Source organism: Oxyura jamaicensis, chromosome 4, assembly GCF_011077185.1.
Source record: "Oxyura jamaicensis isolate SHBP4307 breed ruddy duck chromosome 4, BPBGC_Ojam_1.0, whole genome shotgun sequence".
Lineage (NCBI taxonomy): Eukaryota > Metazoa > Chordata > Aves > Anseriformes > Anatidae > Oxyura > Oxyura jamaicensis.
This window is the reverse complement of record NC_048896.1, coordinates 47563633-47574607: the sequence shown is the minus strand read 5'-3', so window position 1 is coordinate 47574607 and position 10975 is coordinate 47563633. Positions and strand designations below refer to the sequence as shown.

The 10975-nt window shown below is 40.3% G+C and overlaps 1 protein-coding gene across 5 annotated transcripts; it reads right to left on the bottom strand.

Annotated features, from left to right (window-relative positions):
* On the bottom strand, window positions 1-10975 carry TRMT10A (tRNA methyltransferase 10A). Of its 5 annotated transcripts, none has more exons than XM_035325810.1 (8): window positions 10917-10975; window positions 9625-9926; window positions 8475-8639; window positions 7258-7402; window positions 6736-6810; window positions 5565-5714; window positions 4325-4430; window positions 1-1491 (listed from the first exon to the last, which is right to left on the bottom strand). In XM_035325810.1, the coding sequence occupies exons 2-8, from the start codon at window positions 9843-9845 to the stop codon at window positions 1325-1327; spliced, it is 1029 nt and encodes a 342-aa protein (XP_035181701.1). In that variant the 5' UTR covers window positions 9846-9926; window positions 10917-10975; the 3' UTR covers window positions 1-1324. The 5 variants fall into 5 exon arrangements, with proteins under 5 accessions (XP_035181701.1, XP_035181696.1, XP_035181699.1 ...); XM_035325805.1 differs by having other exon boundaries at window positions 7258-7329; window positions 8477-8639; XM_035325808.1 differs by lacking the exon at window positions 10917-10975 and adding an exon at window positions 10698-10769 and having other exon boundaries at window positions 7258-7329; window positions 8477-8639.

Sequence of the window (10975 nt, the reverse complement as noted above, 5' to 3'; positions counted from 1 at the left end):
TGCTTTTAACAGAAGAGGCCTTTATTTGGTAATTTAAGAAGTATAGGGAGAAGTACACCATGTATACAAATTTAAGACCAGTTTAATGCCAACCCTTTACAGACCATAGGGACATTGTAGGGACCCCACTTTTACTCGCAATTTGAAAGCAGTAACAGAAAGAATAAAAATGGATACAAACTAAGCCATATTTGTATCATCCCCGATTCCAGCTCAGCAGTTATGACGTTTTTAAGCTCTTCAGCCAACCTACGGGAGACTGCACTTGTTGACGATCCAACATGCCCCCTGCTGCTACCTGGCTAGCCCTACAGAAGGGATGGGGCAGGCTCACAGGTGAGAAGTGAAGCCACACCTCCAAGATGTCCATTTCAGCGCTTTGCGAAAGCTCTTAAATCAGATAAAAGTAAGTTGGATTACAGTTAAGACTGAAACTATAACTTTTTATTTTTTAAAGAAAAAATGATAGACATTGCCGTTAATACATGATCATGGGACAGAACAGGTAACACTGAAAGTGAAGAGTAAGGACTTGTAACTAGGAGTTCCTGACTCCTCATATATTCTGAGACTGCAGGTTAAATTTTGCTAAGATGATCAATAAATCATCAAAAGCAATCATGTCACCTCAACTCATCACGCACCAGGTACCAACCAAGGTGCACGATTGGCATTTGTGCAGACATCCATCCCACTCAAACTGAAGCATTAACCACTGGCATAACCCCCAACTTGTGTTTCGTCTTCTGACCCCAACTAACTAGATGTAGATGTATAAATGAGAGCGGCCCGGCAGACAAAGGCAGCTCGGTTGCCTGTTACTATCTGTTGAGATGCTCAGGAAAATTAGAATTTTATTTTTTTTAATGTTCATGCACACTTTACGACAGGCACTAGTGGTACAGATTTTGAGGTCACAGGAATGCTTGTCATGCACTGTTTTTAGGAAACCTTAGAATTGATATGGAGAAGAGTACACACATGAAAATAGTAATTACTTGTTCTTTTGGGTAATAGACCCGATTTTGTAAGTATAAAAACAAACAAACCGTAAAACAAAAATAAATAAAATAGCTTCCTTGGGAAACAAAATAAATTCTGCATTTGCCATTCAATTATTTTTTTAAAAAGCTCTTAGTATGGAAGTTTCAGGGTAAGAACTGCATGTGTCTTTACCCTTTCTGTTCAGGAACAGCTCTAAGCCAACTACTGAGCATTGCAACAATTCAGTATCGCAAGGGCAGCAGATGATCTCCAGAGTTTAACTACTTCAAGTCCCAGCGTCATCCCATGAACTGCACGTCTCATCTTCTCACTCTGAAGGCTAGTTGCTGTCGGAGTCATTGTCTTCACCTTCTTTTTCAGACAGAGCACGTGTGGATGAATTGTTGGCTTCTCCCAGAGGAACAGCCCCTTTCCGCTGTGGCAAGACGCTGAAAAAGGCCTCCTTCCAGTCTCTCTTCTCCAGGTACGCGAGGATGATTTCAAACACTGCAATGTCAAGAAAGACCATCGGCTCTTTTACTTGTAGGTAACTGAACTGCTGATAGGAACACACCCCCAAAATTCATTTTTACAGCGGTTTACGTGCATTTGGTTATTTAGAAAAATCACAGGCTACCCAAGAAACCATAGGTTGGGGCTCTGCAGTAGCAGGGAAGGCAGGAGGAGGCCCTATGGCTGGTAAGTAAACCAGACATGGATGACAAATCTGGGGCATAAGGGTCGTTCCTTGGGCTCGAGGCTACAGGAATAGCATTAACACCACTGGAGAATGCTGACTTCAGAGAATGCACCCAGTTCACGTGTTCTCAATGCCAAGTGACACAGTACTAGAAAGGACCAAATTACAGAGGGGAGAAAAAAATTTAGAGTTAGGCAAACATTAAGAAGAGGAGGAACTGCACAGCTCTCATACTCACTGAGAGTCAAGTTACATAAAAGTGTCACATTTACAAGAGATTTCCTGGATCCAGGCTTACTGGAAAGCCAGCTAGGATCCACAGTTTACAAGAGTCTGTGACACTGATATTGAAGAGCTGGCCATTTTATTAAGTGGGTTATTCACCATAGAACTACTGTGAAGATGTGATCTCTCAAAGGACTGTATTCATATCATTCTAAGTTACTGCAGACAGCATCTGTGGCAAAAACAGTGGCTTAAGAAACAAGAAAAGTACAAGGAACAAGTTATCTTCTTTGCATAGGAACTCTCTTCAGCTGCATAGCAAAAACAGAACTGATGGAAAGAGAGTGGCTTCAACAGAACAACAGGGGCTTTGATATGGGGCTGCAACAGCAACAAAAATATGAAGCAAGGACAGGAACAGGCAGTGCAAACAGTTAACAGACATCACTACAGACTGGGATGGAACAATAATGGTCCAGTAACAGACACTACTAAGTATTAGCCTTGGGATAGAAAGCTGAAGATTAAAATAAATTCTCTCAGCTACACTGGCAGTTGTGTTTTGCACTGATTTCCCATCTTCCAAGTTTTAACATTCCAGATCAAGTTGGAAAAAGTTTCATCTCACAGTTTGTCAATTTTCTAGCACATTTCACACATTTATGCGTTCCTCGTTCCACTATAACGCAGCAAGACAGGCACTGAACTGCCTGTGGAGGTATATGGAAACGTGACCCCAAAAAAGGTTTAAAAAAAAATAATAATAATCAAAAAATAAGCAACAAGTGAATTCCCCTGCTAACGATGCTGTCACTCTCCCACCACTAGAGGGCCCCATTGAATTAAAGTGCTTCAAAGACTAACAAGGCAGCTAATAACAAATTTCTTCTTCTGCAGGGTTTTTCAAATTCACACCTATTAAAAGTATTTCCATAGTGAGCAGGCAGGTCCCAAAGTCTTATCTGGCAAGCCCCATACTGTGTTCTGCCAGCTTCAACTCCTGCACCAAGAGTGGGCATCCAAAAGTCAGAATAAACAAAACAGAAATCGTGCAATTATACATTACACAAAGCAATGAGGTAGTCATGTTCGCAGAAAAATACTAAAATCTCAGTGCAAATAACTGAGAAAAAAAACAAGCAAACAAAAAAAAACCACTGATTTGAATACTTGAGAAGGGCAGGGGTTTTAGAAGGGCTATCTCACATAATATGAAATCTCAGCAACTAAACTGCAGTGAAATCAGGTGCCTAAAAATCTGGCACAAGAAACGTGCAAGACTGGAAAGCACATAAATGAAAGCCTCAATGTAAGCAATCCAATCTATACCCAATGCTCAAACCTGTAGGAGACAACCTCCAAAAACACTGACACTAGAGGTCAGTATTAGATTATTGCAGAAAAAATCTATTACTCCAGTAAAACTCTACAGCTATCTTAACTTCTGATGAGTAACACATAAAGCCCTGCTGGTCTAAATAAAGAACATTGAAATATCATGTTTTAGAAACATATAAACTATCTAATCCCTTCTATGTGTAATATCGTTTAATTCTGGGGACATATAATTAAAAGGAAGCTATAAGGTGTATTTTCCTCTGTGTTTAAATAATCTGTAGTTTCATTTATCATGCCAACACACATCTAATCCATCAATGGCCTTTCAAGAAATTGAAGTTATCATCAAGCAACATGTTAAATAATAAAAGAAACTTGAAACAAAGCAAGGCAAAATAAAACTGTTAGAGAGGCAAAAAAAATGACTTTTACAAGTAGTTCCTACAAAGGTCTGAGATGACCCCATTTTCTCTGTATAATTCCCTTTTTGATGACAGAAATTTAATACTAGACAGAAGAACTAAGGGGGGTGCATGTGTCTGTCAAGACTTGATTAAACATCATTGTATACTTCAATCTGAACCAGGAAACCTACTAAGAATGCAGTTATGGAAGCTCAGCAGACGGAGCACTGCTTATACCATAGATGAGTCTACACCTATCTAAGCAGCTACTGCTGAGCAAAGCTATCAGAAGAGGGGAAAAAACCCACCACATACACTTAAACCCTGAGGGGATACATTCCATGGGATGGTTTCCAACATTTTACTCACTTACACCTTAAGTCTAGAAACAAGGCTGGGATGATAAGAATGCCAATACTAATTATGGGACAAGTTAACACAATAGGAGGTGCACTTCTAAGTGGATAGGGAACTTCCTTAGCTACATTTAACAGTACCTAAAATATTTAGCGGTTAGGGCAGCTACTGATTCTCAAAGGAAATTAGATTAAAAAAATACCAGCACAATAAAGAATTAGGTATCTGCATTATAGTGCACATTTTGAGGGTTTAAATTCTTAACAAGGCAGGTATATTTTATAATAATATAATTATCCTGTGATTTGGAACTTACCATGATTGACTGCTAACACCTTCCGACTGTTCATCTTCACAAAGTTTCCAAGGGGGAGCTGTGCATGATCAATTCCCTGCTCTACAGCTTTTTTGTAAGTAATTCCCTGCAGGAAAGACACCAAAGCAACTGGACTGAGAATCACAATTTTGAATCAGCGCATACAGATTACTACAGTTATCATTTTCTTGCAAGAGTCTCACCAGCACTGCCATGCTATTACTTTACAAGATACTTAGAAACACATCCAGGTAAGATCGTACCTGCTTCAAGGGCTACCTTTGAAAACCTTCCTACCCTTAATACGTCACACTCTGATGTATGGTCAGAAGGACTGTAAATAAAATCTGGTCACACAGCTCTAGAACATGTCAGCCACAGCCTGTTTTAAAGGCAAGTCTGAGCTTAAATAAAAAATTACTCAGGTTACAGTAACTGGGTATTTTTTGAGAGGAAGAATAAAGGAAAAATAATTTTCTTTTTTAAAATCAGCAAATTCTGTACCAAATATAGGGAAAAAAACACTCTGAAGAGTGAACAGTTTATACCACAATAAATATACAAAGGATATGCTTTAGCTCCATCCTAGCTTTTAACTGTGGACTAACTGCTGAAGTATCATTTGGTAAGACTTAAGATTCATCCCTTTTTTTAGCGTTACATTGAAGCATCAAACATCACCAGAAATTACATAGGAGTGTCCTTGAAGAAAAGCAGTTGCAGTGCTTTAATTTCCCAGCTGCATAATCCATGACATTCCAGGTCCACACAGCACGATCCCACGTGCAGGTATGGAACCAGATCCCTGAGGCATGTGCATTACATAGCCAAACTCTCCTGACCAACAAACTCATTAAAAAAGGACATTCAAGATTCAAGCGCTGTTCTTCATCTATTTTTGGGCATGTGCACATACAAGCACACACACAAGTGCATGAACAGAAACCAAACCCTTCTGTCTGAAAATATGGCCCTCAGTAAGCTGAGCAGTGTTACTAATTCCATTCCTATATTTAAAACGAAAAGAGAAAATCCCAAAAAGTCTCAGCATGTCTGTACTCTGGGACACAAGCCACTGCTACCACCACAAGTTTTTTTTTTTTTTTTTCCCTGAAAACTTGAACATTTTTTGAATTATATCTTTTTGAAGAAGTTGTCTTATTATTTATTTTTGTTAGTTTATATATGCACAGCATTTACGCCAATGAAAGAGCTCTAAAGAACCATACCCACAGTTTACCTTGTGGTGATTGTGATCCACCAGTCCTCCAATCACATAGGCTTTCTTCTCATCAAGCTCACTGAGAACATCTGGGGAATCTGAGGTAAGATATACTAGGTCTTCTTTCTTTATTAGCTCACTGAAATGCTCTGTTCTAATTTGGATATCCTAAAAAAAAAAAAAAAATAGTTAAAAGAAGTTGCATTCAACTGATGAATTGCTGGGCAACATTACAGATCCAAGAAAGAAGCAGGAAAAATAAAAGAGTATGCAGTCATTCCATGCCTCGCATTCATGTATAAGTACATCGCACAATGCAGACAGAGTTCTGCATAAATAATCCACAGCCTCAACTACAGCTCCCTAATGTACCTGCTTGTAAAAATTATCGGGAACCTTTCTGAAAACCGGGAAGAACTTTGTAAAATCTTAAGTTCCTGTGATTCCCTTCAGATCTTACAGTATGTCCCCTAAGGGATCCCAATCATTTTCAAGTCTACCTTTCTAAAAGGCAAGACCAGAAGTAAATGCTAAGTTAACATTACTTGTTTGGTAGGAGAGGCGTATGTTATGCTTTTGCACAGCAGTTCTCACACTGCTGAAAAGGAGAACTGCTGAAACCTGCTGAAAGTAGAACTATTTTTCATTTATGCAAAGCGTTCTTATTTCAACTTGTTGGAGCACTTATTTAACAGGGAGTCACAAGAAAACCTGCATGAGCTTGACACTGAGTCAAACTACTTCTCTAAAGAACACTTCAATGTTGAAAGGCAATATAATAGCAAGGTGCCAGCAGGAGAGTCACATCATGACTTAAAGTGGTATTTTCCCAATAAAAGCACAGAGCACTGTCATGACAGATGACTGTCTAAAATGCATAAATAAAGTAGGCTTGCCTATTCTGTCAGAGAATGGTATCTGTTCAATAAGAACACATAAAGACTCTGTATGTGGAGTTTTTAAAGCAAAAACCTAATCTAGACTCAAGACTAACTAATCTAGATTCAAGACTAACACTGCTTGATTTATTTCATTATTTTAGAGCACAAAGAGCCACACTAGATATTGCTCTGATGCCACAGAAAAGAAGAAAAAACAACCACACAGATCCTGCACAACAAACAACCTAGCTAACAATTACAGTGAAGATTTCTTTTCCCCTTCTTAACAGAAATAGTCAGTCATTCACCTTCCAGTTCACCCATCCTTTGTCGTTTTCATTCATGTTGCTCTTCAGCTGTCCACCATGGCTGGTCAAGTAAAACTTAGAAAAGAACAACAAAAAGGTACATAGGACTGAAATGTTAATATGCCAACGTTTTTCCACTCTGTACAAAGTATTTTTTTTTTTCAACCCTTAAGTATTAGCTAAAACACTTACTATTTAGCTAAAAGTGGTACTCAGACCACGTTCAGACAGTTAGGAACAATTTTGAAGACAAATACATGCAGCCACTTTTTTTTCCCCTCTGTATCTGTCAGACAAAATTGACTATCAACTGTGTTTTCGTAGCATGAGAATGTCATTGACATGCACATACTTTTACAAACATGAATTTTTGTAATACGTGGGCTGAAAATTAATCAGGCACAACAGAAGTACTTTTCTTAATAAAGGCAGCTTCATTTTTTTTCCCCCGCTTGTGGCACAGCTGCCCTCTTAAACTTTGTACATGGCAATACAGTCAGTTCCCAGCTTGTTTAAACATACCTGCACAGGATGGAATGCTTTGCGGTTTTCTGCGTAACATCTCTGAATTTGCTTGTGAAGCTTCTTAACATCCTGTACACAACACAATTTGTTTTTACATAGTCCTTCAGACAGACCACCACAAAATGCTTTACCATGAGCCAGTCAGAAGCTAAAGAGAGAAAAAGGAGGCTTTTAACTGGCAAAAGTGACTATGGAAAGAGAGTGGACATCAGACCCCATGAGACAAAAGAGCCCTTGTCAAAGGGAATATGCTGACATGGAAACATGCATCTTGTACAAAAGGATATTTAGACACCTACATGCATGTTCTTGATTTGAATAGTTCAATGAAATGAACAAAACAAAACATAAAAGTCACTGAGGTTTAATTATATATTAAAACACAACTCAGAATTCATCTGAGGAATCAAGCAGATTTACCACTGCAACTACACTCAGTCGGTGCTGGACATGCTCCACCTTACAGTCAACAAGAGGCAAGACAGGCTTTGCAAAACCCTGAATTCAAGTATTCTTGCAGGGTGGTGAAGTCCCTGGCAGCAGCAGTATGGGAGGAGAGAGGTCTGCCTCCAACACTGCACTCTTACAGGAGGCTGCGGATTAACATGTGTTCTTTGTAGAGGTAAAGGTGTTTGATGACAAAATGGCAGACCAAGCATCTTGACTAGCAGCTGCGTATCATGCTGATCTCTCCCGTTTTCACCTATCCTGCCAACATCTCACACACACTTTTATCCACTCTAAAATTTCAGACATGGGCTGAATTGTATTGTCCTGTCCCAACTGCCTATGGTGTAACTGAGAGAAAAAACTCAGTAGACTCATGCTAAAAATTCTGATTTCAGTGGATCCTTGCTAACACTGCTGGGAGCCTCAGATCCCTTTCAAAACAGTATTTGTGGCATTTGCAGCCCCTCTAGCAAAACCATTTTGAGGTAGAATCGTATGTATCATCAGGCTGAACACATTGCACAAATTGTTCCTGTACTCCTGTTGTTGGAACCAAGCTAACTTACCACATCTCCATGAAGGTGAACAAAACCTTTAGCCAGCTTACAAAAAGGTGTATTTAAAACCCTGAAAAATTCAGCAACTGATGTGAGCAAGCCTAGAAGTCATCACAATCTGAAATATGTTAACTATCCTCTGCTCCTGCATCAACACTGTCACTGGAGAACCCGTCAACATTTGCATTTGGTAGGTATATTTCTTTTACCTTTAGCACCATTAAGTCATCGAAGCTGCAGTCCACAATAAGGCGAAGCGTACTGGGAACAACTTCCCTTCGCATACGCTTTCTGCCACTCCCTTCATTACTGGAGTCCAATTTTGACTGACGTTCTAATTTTCTCTTCTGGCGTTTTTCTTTTCGTTTCTGCCTAAACAAACGAACAAATTCATCTTTAAAAAGCACAGCCAAATCTCCTGAGGTACACATTATGCACATGAACACATAGTCCTGTGATCAAGGTGGATGGCTCATAACTGCGGTCATTTAAACTTCTCTCTATTGTTTGCATTTGTGTCTTGTTACCAGTGTAATGAAACGTGTACCCCAGCTTTGCTTATCATGTTCTGGATATACCTACAGAGATAGACATCTGTGACAAATCCAAGTGAAATCAACAGTCTCATGGATTTAATGGTGCTCCAAACCAGGTCTCCTAATGGAAACAACCAAAAATATTCACAAAATTGCAATAAAAATGTGCAGGGCGATTTACCTCCTGTTTCACTAAGCAGAATTTGTCAGAAGACTTCCAAAGCAATTGCTTCTTCCCACCCTATTCTCCCAGTGGAGCAGGCAGTTGGTAGATTTCAGACAACTTTGAGGTCTCTCTTAACAGCTGCTACCTCAGCAAGGAACACTTTTGTTTTCAGCAGGACAAGGATACACCACAGTCAGCCCACTTGCAGGTATGTTTTATCTCAACAACAAAGCAACACCGAAGCCCACCATCTTCCAAAAACTTTTTAACAGATTGTTAGTCAACATAACTTATGGAAAAAACATATTCAGTGTTTTGCAAGCTTCTCCAGCTCTGACAGCAACAAGGAATGGGGGACAGCCCACATGTCATATCTCCCTTCCTACAAGCCAATAATATGCAAGTTTGAATCCCTCCTGGTATCTTCTTCAAGCTGAGGAACAATTCTAGTATGAAGGGAGGGTGCTTACCTTTAAAGCTTCTTCATACTCAGATGGAGCAGCCTGTGACTACTGCTTTAAACCTAGTGTGGGAGAAAACTGGTTCAACTGCCTTGATTTGCTCAAGCAATCTACACACAGATTCTGCTGATGCACTGTTACTGTTGAACTCACTACTACACACAATCCTAGGAAAGACACTTTATAAACCATACCTACGTAGGTCCTTCTGTTCTTCCCACTGTTTCTGCTTCAGTAGTTTCTTCCTTTGTCTCTTGGACAGGGGCTCGAGACATTCTACCTCATCTGAGCCTTCCACCTGTCTGTCTACTTGGCTGTCACTAGACTTCACCTTTCCTTCCACATCAGGAATGTCAGGGGGCATGGTGTTTTCTGTTGGCACCTCTGGACTTTCTGTTGGCGTTTCTGCTGACATTAGTTATTGGTTGGGTTTACTGACTTGTATCTTAGAACGTGATGGGTATTTCATAAAAAGCAAGCTTTTCTTTCACCAATTCTGTAAGAAATAGAAAAGTAGATATTAGATTTATTAGCAAGAAGTTCAATCAAGACAATATCACTCTACACCTATCACAAACCTGAATAAAGCATAAATGAGAGATGGGCCTTTTTTGTTTCAAGTAAGATTAGTGCCTTTGCAAGTGCTAATATACAAAAAACTTAGAGATGGTGACCTGTATTCTGAATGCATCTAGAATGCTGCGTATTATCAGCAGCTATTCAGCAGTTTCTAATGAAAAACTGTGAACACACAACCACACACAAGTAAGGAATGATACTGGATTAAATATAAGAGAAAAAAAAATAGCTGTACTGCTATGCATCATGAACTATTCTCGAATATACAAAGCAACAACAAAACTGAAGAAGTATCTTGCATGGTAACCACGGCAGCACTTTGGGAAACTATAAAAGCTATTTGGGCAAAACAACAACAACAGTGTCATGAACAAGCTGTACCCCTTCAAAATTATGTTGTATTTCTTTTGAAAACCAAAACCACTGACCAGTCAATGACACTGACCACTGCCAGCAGACACAACACTACAAGTAAGGGTTGGAATAAAATGAAGTGTTACTCAGCAAAATGCATCCAAATTAACTAAAATGATAACCCTATTATTTTTACTATCGATTGCTGTTCTTTCATACATTACTTCAGAACCTTCCTGGTGCTCAAGAGCTGTGCAATTTCCCAAAGACACCTGCTTCGCCGGCAGACACTGCACCTCCATAGCTAACAACCGCACAGCCACGAAACACGCACCAGAAAACCGGCAGAGCTTCAACTAACATCAGTTTCCTTAATGGGGCGTTACAAGGCCCGAGGGGCCGAGCCGTGGGTGCCCAAGGGGAAAGGAAGGGAGCCCTGCCCGCAGCGCGCTGCCTGCCGCCATTTTCCCTCCCCCCCTCCCCTAAGGCACCCGGAGCCCCCTCCATGGGGCAACGGACGCTGCGCGTGACGGGGGGGGGGGGGGGAACGTACCCGCGAGCCGCCCCGCACGCGACGCCCAGGGAGGGAGGGGCGGGGGAAGGAGCGGCTGC